The sequence below is a fragment of the Apus apus genome, chromosome 2 (assembly GCF_020740795.1).
Source record: "Apus apus isolate bApuApu2 chromosome 2, bApuApu2.pri.cur, whole genome shotgun sequence".
NCBI lineage: Eukaryota > Metazoa > Chordata > Aves > Apodiformes > Apodidae > Apus > Apus apus.
The window spans coordinates 3,176,656-3,191,329 of NC_067283.1; the positions used below are offsets into that span (position 1 = coordinate 3,176,656).

The window sequence follows — 14,674 nt, forward strand, 5'->3', positions numbered from 1 at the left end:
CTCCCTGGGCAACCTGTTCCAGCACCTTCCTACCCTCATAGTGAAGAATTTCTTGTGATGTCTGACCTCGATCCCCCCTCTTCCAGTTTAAAGCCATTACCCCTTGTCCTCTCACTGCCCTCTCTGGTGAAAAGCCCCTCCCCAGCTTTCCTGTAGCCCCTTCAGACACTGGAAGGTGCTCTAAGGTCTCCCTGGAGCCTTCTCTTCTCCAGGCTGAACACCCCAGCTCTCCCAGCCTTTATCCAGAGCAGAGCTGCTCCAGCCCTTGGATCATCTTTGTGGCCCTTTTCTGGATCCTCTCCAACAGCTCCATGTCTTTTCTGTACTGAGGGCCCCAGGACTGTACACAGCACTCCAGGCTGGGTCTCACCAAAGCAGAACAGAAGGGCAGAATCCCCTCCCTGGCCCTGCTGGCCACACTTCTTTTGATGTAGCCCAGGACACAACTGGCCTTCTGGGCTCCAATGCACACTGGTAGCTCATGTCCAGCTTCTCATCTCCTCCCACCCTCAGGTCCTTCTCCTCAGGGCTGCTTCTCCTTTTCACAGTTTACTTAATATCCTCAGAGGAAGCAGTTACTAAGGCTTTGGAAACATGAGTAAATTAATGTTTCAAGAAGAGTTTTACAGGAGACCATACCATGAACTGAAATTAAAAAAACCCACACAATCTGATTTTAGAGCTATTTGGCAATGTAATGTATCAGCTCCAGAAAGACCAAAAGTGAAGAAATTTGATAGAAAAAAAGAACCTCACTGCAATTTAGCAGAGGTGCAAAACACAAACTCAAAGTAACTTGTGAACTCATTGCTTCCTTTGTACCAAGAGTATTTTCTCTTGCTCTCAAAATCATAGACAGGTCCCAAAATTAGATTTGACTAGTGGAAGATTATTCTTCTTGGTCTGGTGGGAGGTGTCCCTGCCCATGGCAGGGGGGTTGGAACTAGATGATCTTTAAGGTTCCTTCCATTCCAAACCATTCTGTGATTCTACGATTTTGTACCAGAGTTTCTCCTTTAGTCAAAAACAAGATGAAAAATCACCTCTCTCAATTCAGACTACCTTGCAATCAAATACTTCCTGTAGTTTACATGACAAAATTTCTCCTGGAATCATTCACTCACTTTTTTTGCATCACCTAAATCAATTTAAGGTTGTAACATGCATGATCCTTAAGGACCAATAAAACTAAGTCATTAGATTTCAAGGAAAACCCCTGACACAGGCTGTAAGGAATATGACACAGGAAACTCTAAACAGGACAATTAAATGACCTCATACAGATAATGTGACATCACATGCAGCATTTGCTATCAGTCCCAGTAATCCAGCTTCAGCAGGACAGTTTTATGCAAAGTGAAGGTAATAAAGCTCAATGGTTCTTACGGTTCAGGTTCTACATTGACAACAGGCACATCTCTTCTTAGCAAAAATCTATTTTCAGGCACTGGAGGAATTTCTTCAGGACGTACCACAGGTTTGTCCCTCTTTGTGCTAACGTCGGCTGCTTTTTCTGTTATGTCACTCTTGTCAGAAAGGCTGCTGTGGGGAAGAGGAAGTTGATCCATCAAAATCTACGAGCAACTGACAAGCACCACTTTCCAAAGGAAATTCCAAAACAAGCACAGATTATGCACTGAGCCTTAAGATGGTTCAACAACCTAAAACAGATTTTACTAACGACTCTAGACTCCCAGGGGAGCTGTGGCTGCCCCATCCCTGGCAGTGTTGAAGGGCAGGCTGGATGGGGCTTGGAGCAGCCTGGGCTGGTGGGAGGTGTCGCTGCCCATGCAGGGGGTTGGAACTAGATGATCTTCCAACCCAAGTCATTCTATGATTCTGTGATTCATTTTACGCTAAAGGAAGGATGGTGCATTGTCACTGGAAAGAAGGCTCAGTTCTCACTTGACAGCAAATCATTTTGCTTTTCATTTGCCCTTTGTCATGAAGTATTTTGGAAATATAATCAAATACAAATCAAAGATCTATTTGCCTCATGTCTCACTATAACACAGGCCTAAACCCTTCAACATGCTGAGGCTTACTTCAAAATCACTCCAGCTTCTATCTACAAAGACCTTAAACTTTCTCACAGAAAAAGCAATCTAACAGGCTCAGCTTTTTTTTTTTGTTGGCTTATCAAAATCAACCACCAAAATCCAAACTTATAGAATAAAAGCACCTTCATACTAATTGCTTGAGTGCTTCATGAAAAACAAACTAGAATGTCTCAGACTCTTCCAAAAATCTTAAAGTTAAAAGAGACCAGTCACCGTCTTTGGTTTGAGGTTCTCTTGCACCTTGGATCCTCCTTCTTTCTCTCTTCCTTCCTCCGTTTTCTTGATTGTTTGGTTTTAGCTCTTCGCTTACGTTTCCTTCTTCTGCTTCTCTCATTTTCAGCTTCACTTTCAGATGAAGTTTCTGAAGAGCTCGATGCACTGGAGGAGGAGGAGGCTGAAGCTTCTGAGTCAGAACTTACTTTCTTCTTCTTCTCCAAAGCTTAAAACAGATAGTTAAAATTTAGTGTGTCCACGTGCAAGTGTGTGGTGTGTAGATACAGTTTTATATCTGGACAAATACACACATACTGCTTCAGAGGAGCTGTCAACTTTTTTCACAATGAGTTGCAATAAAGCACAATAAGAGTCATGCAATTGTCTAAAAGACAAATATTTCCCAGCAAAGATGGCAACTAAAGGAATTTGTTTTACAACTATGAAGTAAACTGTAAGAACTTCCATGCACTACTTCCAGCATAGAAGACAACACATGACTGCAAAGCCAAAGCATTTTTAAATTAACACAGTAAGTTTAAAACTGAAGTTAAGCAGTAACTTGTGCCAAGCTAATATTAAAAAGGCTGAGAATTAAGTGTAATTCTCAGGAGGGCTCCCCTCATTTCCTCCCTTGAATTTTATGATATAATACTGAACTCACACGTTTGGATTAGAATAGAATACACAGATAAGCAAAAAACATTTATATTAAAAATCACCTTTAGAAAGCAATGCATGGGTTACAAAATAAAATTTAAGCAAGAATTAGTCTCAGCCTCACTAGTATAAGCTTATTTTCTAAATTTTTGTCATTCTGCTTTCTGCATCCTCATTCTTTTACATTATCTATCCTCTTGACTTTCACTAAGGAACATAAATAATCATGTTATCCTTAAGGAAAGTCAAAAGCCAAGCAGAAAATTCAAACTGAAAACATTCCATCATGTTACAGCAACTGTCCAAACATATCTATAAGATAACTTACTCCCTATGAATTCTCCTGAAAAGGAAAATTGTTGACTGCATGTATTGCATACATTGTTACATGATCTTAAAATAAAACCTTTGGAAACTGCACAAAATTCATCTTCAAGAGAAGTTTATGTTTGTGTCTCTTGTCTTTCAAACTCAGAATAACTTTTAATTACTTTCTGAGTGTGTCACGTTCACCTCAAACATTAATAAAGGAGAACAGGAAGCTGGCATGTGTTTTCCAAGGCACAAAGGTTTAGGTGAGAAAGCTTTCTCCCTTGCTGTGCCTCTCTCACCTTCACCAAGAGTTAAGTTTTAAAGGCTTGGAAGAATTAAGATTCTAGAGATTCACCATATTGATTTCTAAACGCTGGCACAGGTTTTACGCTCTCTCAAAACAAAGTCAATATTCCATTAGCTTCAGGTACACGTAAGCTTACCATCCTTTGCTGATTTTGTAACAAGCACCCCACAGTCAATAACTCGTACATCTGCATAGGGCCTACTTGCAGTGTCAGTTTTCAGATTTTCTATTTGTTCTATTACTTCAAAACCAGAAATAACCAGTCCAAAGACAACGTGTACGCTGTAGAAAGAAAATATGTGGAAAGTATAAACATTTATGTATTGCTGGAATTACTTTCTAATGAATTTCAGATTTAAAACATTCTAAAACAGAAACATTCAGCTTTGCTTGCATCATCTGGCTCTTAAAATGTATTAAAGTTAAAAATAAGATTTTCATTACTTTTACATGTACAACATGTAACAAGAAGCAGTGTTCCACTTCAGTGCAATCTGAGAGAAATACTCAATGTCACTCTACCCAGTTCTACATGGGCAGGGTAAACAGATCATCATTTCTAATCCATCCTTCTATTTTCAGAGTTTTGTGCAATAAAGAGATCAAGAGTTTCATAAACAGAGATGGCAAAGTGCAGTTTTCTCCAAAGAAGCATTTATAGGTCTATACAATCTCAGCATACAAATTTCCTCTGGCACTGCAGAGACAGTTACAATTAAGGACACCCCAGTTTTGTTCTACCACACATTTCTTTGCCCTTCTTCCATTTGCCCCACAACTTCTACTTCCAGGAACTAATATATTTTGGGGACAAAAAACGTGCCAGAAAAGGGAGTACTATCCAACTATATTAAACTTAAAACTTCAACTCACTGAATTATGGACTGAGGGCAGCAAGAAATTACTGTTAAGATTTATGACCTTCTAAGTTTTTGACCAGCTCTAGGAAATAAGTTGCAACTTGAAAGTTTTATAGAACAAAGGCTTATGTTTTCCCTCTTGTTCTGTTGTATAATCTTTCACAGAATTAAGAATCTGTTCCCCATTGTTGTCTACTTTCAAGATAATGTGAAGACTTATTAACCATCATTGGAGAAACTATACAGAATCTTACCCATCGAGATGAGGAGCAGGTTTTGTTGTTCTGTTTGACAAACAGCGAGATGGTAAAAAAAAGAAATCAGGGATTCAGATGAAGTAAAAGAGAAGAATGGCAGAGAAAAAAAAAAAGAGGTGAAGGTAAGACAAAAATAGTGAAAAAATCCAGTTACATACATAGAATTATAAATCTTTAAAGATTATACACACAGGCTTTTAAAACTTTCACTTGAAATGTAACTTTAGCTAACTGTGCATCAAGTTGTACCAAGTACCATTTTATGCATGCAATAAACAATCTTCAAATAAGAGCCTTTAAATCCACATTCAAATATAACTCATTAACACTTTTAATCACAGAGGAGATACAATTTGGCAGTAAATACTGGGTAATTAATGGAATTTAAATGTTTCTGAAATTGTTAGGTTCTTACATTACAAGGTCACTTTAAAGTCCGTTTATTTAAGAGAGCTATTTCATATGTGATAAATTCTTTGCTTCCCCCCCTGCTGTTTTCTTCCTCTTCATTTACTTACTGGCCTCATGACTCAGAACACAAAGCATTCTGTCTTTAACCATCAAGACTACAGCACCTCAGCTCCTAAAGCTCACGGGCTTCCCAAAAGCAACAGCAGCACAATGCAAGCAGACGTGATTTGCTACCCTGCAGTTTCCTTCTGTGATTCATGCACATTTCCTCCCTATTTTTCAGCTTCCCACGTTTAGCTCTTTCTAGCCTGAAGGACAAATGCAACTGCATTGCATCTTGAACACTATCTTAAAAGACATTTGGAGTTATGCCAAATTTCTGAGTGGACTCCAACTTGGAATATTCAAGGCTGTGCATCTATAATGATATGTTCAGGTTCACTTTTTTGATCATAATGCGATGACCTGGTCTCTCTCTACATCCCTTTCCAAAGAAGAAAGGAAATTACTTTGACAAGTAAGCCTGCATGATGTAGCACAGGGAACCTTGCTATGCAGACAAATTCAGTAAGGAACAACAGAACTTCAATTGATCTTATATACTGAGGAAGAAGAAAAAAATCAAGGTAAATAGCACTTTGTTATTTTAATATTTGAAAATAATAATATTAAAAAACCAACAACAAAACAAACCTGTTCCTCTCTCTTCCCCAGGCACTATTTTGCTTCTCTAGCCTTCTTCCAATAAACTCCCCTCTCTCAAAATCATTCAATCACAGATGTTGGTTTTTCTACAGTAACACCAGTGTGGTACTATGAAGTCAGTTTCTCACTGCTATAATAAAATACCACTTCTTAAGCATGTATCTTCACTTTGAACTATTAAAGTCACAAAACACTGCAGTGCTGGAATGCATGCCAAAGAGTGTTTACACTCTTCATTCTTTTTTTTAAGCTCCAACTGCCAAGCAGACCTTCCACTTCTACAATACTAAATAATACAGAAAGCTTCCTTGGTTTAACACAGGGAAAAGAATTGGTATCCAGACAACATTAAATGTCTCAATTTTGTGGGGTGTTCTTTGGTTTTCCCTTGCTAATACAGCCTATTGCTACAGACAGAAAAATGCTTACAGCTTTTGAAGTTCTTTAAGTAAAAGTTAACTGCATTAACAATCTGCTGTTAAGTCAACAGTTTAAGTGGGCTTAATTATAAAACTAAATTGAAAGACTGAGGAAAAAAAAAAAGAGAACTGGTTTACTCCAATGAAATCAATAATAAACAAGACTTAGTAATTAGAATTAGCTAGAAGCAGCAATAGGTTCAAACAGACTTGCTAGGAATGCTGTGGTAATGTGCTCCTGCCATGTTGCAGAAGCACTTGAAGTCCAATTAAGCAAATTACCTGAGCATCTACTTTCTCTAGCCTAGTCCCCAATAAGCAAAGCAAAGAATAGCTGGTACATTAAAACCCATGTAGAGGTTTTTTCCATTACACTGGGAATTTGATAGAGAGAATGGATAGGAATTTTCTCATTTTCTTGTTCATGAGGAGAAAACACAAGGAGAAGCATTATTCAAAAAGAAAACTTTCCAGATCTGTGACGAGGCGTTGGGTGACTCAACAGACTTCCCATGGGAAGCAGGAACCCAGGTCCTCATTGGGCTTTGGAATGTTTTCTCAGCTCAATGTAAGGGTTGCAACATGACATTCATTCTGCAAAGGTGCCCTTTAAAAGCCCACTTCCAAGTTTGCTGCACACATTCTGCCTTTCACATTTGCTTTGGCTTCAGCACTTCAGCAGGAGAAAAACTACTTTGCACTATAGAAACTTTAACTCATCATGAGTTCCTCCCCCAACCCCCCAAGTATTTTATTAAAACATTTATCTACAGAACTTTTACAATTTAAAACATTTAAAATCTGCCTTATAACATGTTATAAGGGTAACTATAATCCAAGTTATTTACAGGACAAATACTTTTCTTCACTCAAATTTAAAATGAATTGGTTTAAGATACTGCTCAAGAGAAAAGCATCTTTTTTTTATAAGATCCCACCCACCCCCCAAGAATCTCAGTCCTAACAAAGGATTCAATGCACATAACAATATGATCAGAAAACAAGAAAGATTAAAACAGAAAAAAAAAGGAAAGGACACAGCCTTAGAGGAATGAGACATTACCTTTGGAGCGCACGATGTAACACTGTTTCTGTAAATTTTACACAAAAATGGCAGAAATAAATTGTAATACATTTTCAGACAAAACTGAGTCTATGTTTTATTACATACAAGTTTAAAATTAATATCAAACCAAGTTGTATGCAGAACAAGGATGCCTAAAAGAGGGCTCTAAATTTTCTTTAGCATACAGGTACTTTGAAAACTACAGGAAGTTCTCCTTCAAAACAAAAAGAAACCTACAGACATAACCTGCTTGCATACACTGTTACAAACAGAAATGTTAGATACGAGAATCCTCCCACTTCCCCTCTGTGTCTCAATCCACCAACAAAGTGTTAGAAAACACATACACAACTTGAAGCAGATGAATAACTAATTTCCCTGGGGTTATTCACATGCTTGCAGTTACATTGGTGTTCAAATGCTCTGCTGAATCCAGTCCCAAGGACATGATGCTTCATAGGATGGCCCACCATAGCTTATACGTTTTGATTTACAAATTAAATGTGCTAAGTCAGTGAAGTCTACAATTCCATACATTTCCTAGTTAGCTGACATCTTCCTGGTATTATGAAGCTTTTCTAAAACTAGGAAAAACAGGTGTTGTCTGTAAAATATGTGCATTGTTATTAGATTGCTTGTGTTCAGAATTACCAAAAACCACACACGTTGCAGATGCAAACATACAAAATGTGCACCAATTAACACCATCCTTTTTCTCTGGTATCATTCTGAACAGCAGCAATGGTTTAAAACTGCATGATCAGTTCAGCTTATCATGTTTGTGTTGTTTTTTTCTCCCAAATAATCTATTAGTTCTTAATTATGTCCCTGCATATCCAAGTGTTTCAATGATCCATTTGTTTCTTATTACACCTAACAGCATCCTGTGAATGCTTCCACAAGGGCTGTGCTCATCCCTAAATTTTTGATCCAGCCAATGGGACCTGCTTGTGTGGTAAGTGCACAGAGACCATTTTATTCAAAGATAATGTAACATCAGCCCCTTTCATCTGAAGCTTTTAGGTTTTTCTATTTTATTGTCAACTGTTCAAAAATTTGCTCTAAGGTATCTCACTCACAGTAAAAAATAATTAACTGTTGATAAGAAAAAATACCTGTTTTGGGACACCAAAAAGATTTAGAAATGAACCACTTCTAATAAGCTGGTAATCTTCAGAAATAATTTGTAAAATCAAAACAAAAAAATCCTCAAAATTTATTTTATCCTTCATTTAGCATATCAAAGTGGTTAGTTTGTTTGAATTTAGTAACTAGGCATGGCACGACACATTAGGAACATTTCCAAAACCAAAGCTGTTTAATTTTGAGCAAGAAAGCAGAGTTTGAGACACACATTAAACCAACAATGCCCTCCCAATATGGAAAATAAAAATCTAGCAGTAATACCGAAACAGCCTCAAGTTTTAAACAGCTTTTGAACAGAGGCAAGAGCTCCAAGCATTTGAATTGATACGGAACATAACTGAGGACTCCTCTAAAATTGCAATAAGAACATATTCCTCAGTAAACTACATGGCTAAACAAGAAGGCAGTAAATCAATTATTAAACAAAACTTCCCAATGACAACAAAGAGGGTGGTTGCTACTTTTTTTTGCCTCCTATTGTTTTATTTATGCCTCACTCTGCACAGTCACTTCTATTCTACTAAGTGTAGGTTGGCAGATCTTGTATGACCATGGAAGCAAAGTTAAGCCCATGCAAGGACTTGTAGGATCAGCAGTCTCCTTAATTTTATAGTACTCATGGATTTTGTACTGCAACTTTCCTTACTAGCAACCTGCCACAGCCACGATGGGCTTTCTCTAGAGACTAAGAGACCATTATCAGATCAGCTCCACTGAGAAGCTAAATAGACTGCTCAAGAACATCCCTCAAAAGGTAACACAGCCACTGAGCTGCAACGTCCAAGAAGAAGCCAATTATTCCCATTCCCCTTCTAAACCAGGGACCTAAAGACATAAGCTATATTTGTGCAATGTTCTGGATGCACTCCCCCAGTACCTAATAATAATTTTCAGCAGCAATTCAAAACACATACTGGTGTATCTGGAAAAAAGTAAATGATTCCAGAGTGGTTTCTGTCAACCTCTACCCCATCCTTGAGATTTCATATCCAAGCATCAACATGCAAACAGGACAATCAAAAGAAGATTAACACACTCAGGTGGTGTTTAGAACACTTGCTAAATAACTGATGGTCCTAAAAGAAGTTATTCACAGAAAGGAATTGAATGATGCTCTCTGAAAACACAAGTAGCTAATTTATAAACTGGTACCTTTTAACTGACTTCAACACAAGCTGCAATAGAATGCTACAACAGATCCCTTTGGGTATAGAAAACTGCAATTCCAGTATTTCACAAATCCAAACATTATAAAGGGATAGTCTTTGTATCCTCTCTGCTGGATTTCAACAAGATGCCTTTCTTCAGCCTAGGAAGTGTTTCTTACACTTGCCCTATTTAAAGTGCACATGCATGAAAAACAATCCTGCCCTGGGTAAACATTTTCCTTTCAACCCAACTGTTAAGTCTTGCTGAAGTAAGAAAAAAGAAGTGGGGAAAATTAGCCAATGAGCATTAAATACACAACTTCTGACATTACACATACACTTTTGGACTCTATTCTACTTTTGCACCTTTCCAGTTTCTACCAGTGCTTTAATTCATATTCATTCTTTTTACAGTGTCTCACTGGAGCTTCCTAACACCACTTAGACTGGCCTTTCCCTGCCCAGTTCTCTATTGTTGCTTATAAATGCTTCAGAACCATTCATGCCAGAGAAACTCCTGATGAATCAAAGGAACCTGGCGATACTTTTAAGATTGGTCAGATACTTGCTTACATTATGATTAGCATGGAGCTTTGATTTCAAGTAGAACTGACCACACTGTTGCTCAACTTTTAACAGTTTTTAGGCATATGCTGTGGCACAGAGTCTTGCTGTGCCCAGTTTGTTAGTGGAGTCTGTCAAAGAGGTATTTACAGTCTAATTACTCTCTCTAAAGACTAGCTATTCCACATACCACTTCTGTGGTAAGCAGGGAAAGCACTGCTGATGAGCAAGCAAAACTTATAGTCAGGGTTCTTCCCATTATTTAGCCCTACTTGGACAAATGATTATATAAAAGAAAAAAAAATTGTGCGCACTCCTCATCTGCTACATTAGATACATTTATCATAGAGAAAAATACAGAGTTCTCATCCCTGCAGTTCTCTATGACAAAAATGCAAACATCTAAAGAAGCTCAGATGGAGATAAACTATTTCTCCTTCTATAAGTCTAATCAAGAAAATTAAGCATGTTGAAACCATTAAAAAATTCTGCCACTGCAGACTGCCTTTCACATAATTTTTAGGTTACACATCTGAACAACATTTTTCCTCATGATAAACTACTGAGCATTCTTTTGAGTATAAGAAACATTTTAATTTCAGTTCAAAGCATATTACTAAAGGAAACAAAGATATTTTATTAAAAAAAAAACTGTATAGATGCACAGCTCATTTCCTGAAGTAATCAGACAAATGGCACCAAGTGAGACTGTTTCAGAATATTGCATTTTAAAGGTAAGTCAGAAACTGCTTAGACAATTTTTTCCTACTTTGAATCTTGACATTCAAACTCTCCACATTGTGAAGCAGAACCCAAGTTCCACCACTAAAAAAACTACACAAGACAGACTGTTAATCTATGTGTTTCATCATCCACCCTTGCCTATTTGCAAGTTATCAAACATGAACCTGACTTTGCAGCTGACTGTACACACACACACCTGCCTTTACAACCACGCTCAGTGGCTTCTGCAAGTTTATATATTCATTCCCAGGACCAGCTGCAGTACTGGAAGCCAAAGGTGAGATTCAGCTTAAATGCAGAAACTTGACTTCAGTGAAGGCATCTCCAAGTGAGCTCAGCATCTCAGCTGCTGGTCACATCAAGGGAGAACACTCAACTGCCAACACAGAAGTATCTTGAGTTGTGCTCCTGGATCTTGCCTGGCTTCCAGCTGCTACACCAGGAGCACAGGGTGTCTTGCAGGTGCTACAACATATTTACATGCCCCATCTTGGAGCTCCCAAAAGAGTCATCAACAGCATTACATGTCTGCAGGTGGGAAAATGAAAAAAAGCCCTGGTCAAGGGGGTCACAAATCTAGAGCACTAGAGAATGTTTTAAAGCCTTGGAGAGTTGCCCACCTAAACCCCATCAGTTATACTGGGAGTTTAGTCCTGGGCTTGATTCACTTGCCCCACTCTAGGGCAAGTTGGTGTCATTTACAACATCAGAAGACATCCAAGAAATCTGCACGGGGCAGGCTGGTAGGACTTAAGACCTTCAGAACATCCCCACCCTTCTCTCCCAACAGCTGAAGGCCAGGCAAGACACCCCAGGACACCAAAATTTGCTTTAGATTCCTGTAGGCAGCTCAGGTGAATCTAGTTTACATTAAGACAATTACGTTTAGGCATCCTACTCTGTCTGAATTCCCACCAAACTAACACTTTACTGTGATGTTACGAAAAAAAAATAATAATTTTTAAAGAAATCTGCACCTTTCAAAAGACATCTATATTTTATTAAAGTGCTCTACTCTTCATGTTATTGTCCTGTGTAAATTACAATTTAGCACCTAACACAACCTTAGGTTGCTTTGGTGTGTGGGGAGAGACAAGGTGTTAAATCTAATTGAACAAGTAAGCTGAGCCCACTAAGCATAAGAGAAAGAAGATGACTTCTGAATCAAATGCAAGGGATAAAAGAAACTTTAGAGCCCTCAAATGACAGCTTCTTGACTGATGAAACACCATTAAGTTTTCATGTATATTGTTCAGATAAGCTTAAAAATGGAAAATTCTGATGAGCACCAAAAGATAAGTCACCAAGTAATTAACAGCAAACCCATGTATTGCAGAGAGGTTATTACATCACAAGGGTTTTTTCAATATATCTTGTTTTCCACAACAATGTGTATATATATCCATTCAGATTTACTATAAGGATGCACAACATCTAAAATTTGGCTTGAAGGTAACAGAAAGCAAGGGTTTGGTTTTGTCTGGTTTTTTTACACAACTTTTTCTCTACAGAAAGTCAGAACAGTTCTAACTGTGAAAGACTTCCTCTTAGGTTCCTATTAATTTTCCATTTTTAGGGCATTCTTTAGGAAGAGACCTAAAAATGTCTCTTATCTGAACATCATCGTATCATACTGAAGATCTTTCTCAGGCAAAGAGAAAAAAAAGAAAGATTCTTGAGGACAATTTACTCCTTTACTGAAGACAGTGAAGCGCCATTCATTCCTATCCCCCAAGAAAGATGGCAAAGAAAAAGGAGTTTTTTTCTAGTAAAACTAAAATTTACTTTTGAACAGTGTCATTTCACCAAGTTCTTCTCAGCACAAGCCCAAAGTTATACTCCAGATCTTTCAAAATACAAATTTTTAACATTGACAGAAGGCAATTTCTAAAAGGGAATTGACAGAAGGAATAATCACAAACTCAGAAAGTTTAAAAATATAAATACAGAGCCTATAATACAGCTACTTTAATGAGAAGACCCTGACATATTAGACCAGACACCTTACTGATGGTACTAATGCATTTTGTATAGTTTAACAGAATGTGGCTACATACTAGATTACTTTTTAAGGTAATGAAGGAAAAATCTGATTATTGGCATATAATTTTACACAGTGTTGATACCAAAATAGCTGGTACATGGATAACAGAACTGTGCAGCAGAAGAAAATCATGTCAGGAACTAACAGTCCAAATTAAAAAAAAAAATAAAAATTAACCCCAAACCAACAAAAGCCCCACTCATCCCCAAAAAAACCCCTAAATCATCATTTTTCATATTTTAAAGAGCACATGCAAAACCATACAAACCACCTCCGGATCTCACTCCCTTTTGCATACAGTGCTCAACATCATGATTTGCAGGTCATCTCTTAAGATGTGGTTGGTGCACACACAAAGCCAAAGAATCTATTTTCCAGGCTCTAAGAACTCATTGCATGAGCCACATTTTTAGGGTAAAAGCAACGAACAAGAAACATACTTGTAGTTCCAGCTTCTAATCCAACTGAGTGCCACAAGCAAATTGCAGTAAATAATGTCTCCTATTAGAGCTTACCCCGCAGGTACCCACTCAACCCTACTTAAAAGAAGGTGGATCACATTGTTATAGATAATTTAGCAATACCATCTTTCTCATGAACAGCGCTTCTCTGTTTAAGAAGAGCTCAACTGCGGTGTTACAGCTACTCACATGAAAAATTGGGAACCATTGGTATGTTTCCCTCGGTTTGCCATTGACAAAAGGAACGCTCTGTCATGTTTGAGAATAAAGTTTTCATCTGTTTGAAGAAAAAATATGTTTGTCAGATTTTCCCTGACACAGAACGCAAGGAATTTTCTTCATAACTTATGGATGCTATCAAGAGAAATTCTGCTGCTGCTGCTGCAACACATGAACAGGTTGGAAAAATAAAAACAAAACTCAAGCTGAAACAAGCCTCTCAAAAGTTACAACAGAAGCAGGTATGAGACAGAAAGCATTCTTTCTTAAAGAAAAGGTGCAGATATAGTGCAAACATTTCTAATTAAAAATTAAGTAATTATGAATGTATTTGATAAACATTAGATTCTCAGAGGTTTGGATTGAAACCCAGCATTTTCTGAATGAAAACATGACTGGTAAACTTACTGACATCTTAAAATAAGACAATGTCCTTTACACAGCATGCACCTTGGGTGGAAAGAGCTAGAGAAAAAGCCCTGGTACAGCATCTTAAAAGATACCACCTATCAATTCAAAGCTGTAAGTTTCAAAACCTGCAATGGAAAAAATCCCCAAAATACCTGAATGAGAAACTAAATGCACTCTTCCTGCAACCTAAGCACAAAGTCCACTAAGACTAAACAGAACATGCATTTTCTACTCCAGTGGATTAAAGAGGACTTCTGGTTGTATAACAGAATAGAAAACCAGATCTTCTGGAGTTGATTTTCAAAGCTAAAAGCAGTAAATCGAGTGCAGAAAGTCATTATTTTTAATTTGATTACATATCAGAACACAACGCTGCATGTTTAGCACCCACCACCTTTAGAAACAAGCCCTAGTAACTTCTTCACAATTGCATCTATTCAAGACTTTCTTTTGACTGAAGGCTGTAATATTCCAACACCAAGGTATGACTGTTTAAGACAAACTTCATGGCATGCACTAAACCAGGCAGAGCTACTTGCAAAACATACAGAACCAGGGCTCTTACACAAATATTCCTAGTGCCTGTATTAACACTTGAATACCACCTGTTATTTTTGCATGAATACTTTATAAACTCACCATTTTCCTTCCAACAACAAATTTTAAA

At 37.7% G+C, this 14,674-nt stretch overlaps 1 protein-coding gene across 8 annotated transcripts in view; it reads right to left on the reverse strand.

Moving 5' to 3' along the window:
• The window catches only part of NKTR (natural killer cell triggering receptor), a 45,655-nt gene that overhangs the window by 14,113 nt on the left and 16,868 nt on the right, over positions 1–14,674 (reverse strand). For 3 of the 8 annotated variants that reach the window (XM_051612325.1, XM_051612323.1, XM_051612328.1), the window contains 5 exons: positions 13,567–13,654; positions 4,667–4,696; positions 3,689–3,834; positions 2,274–2,499; positions 1,387–1,542 (listed from right to left, as the gene is read on the reverse strand). In XM_051612325.1, the coding sequence (XP_051468285.1) occupies positions 1,387–1,542; positions 2,274–2,499; positions 3,689–3,834; positions 4,667–4,696; positions 13,567–13,654 (646 nt within the window). Of the gene's footprint in view, positions 1–1,386; positions 1,543–2,273; positions 2,500–3,688; positions 3,835–4,666; positions 4,741–7,267; positions 7,303–13,566; positions 13,655–14,674 lie in introns of those variants that run through there. The other 5 variants (XM_051612327.1, XM_051612324.1, XM_051612330.1 and 2 more) reach the window with 4 other exon arrangements.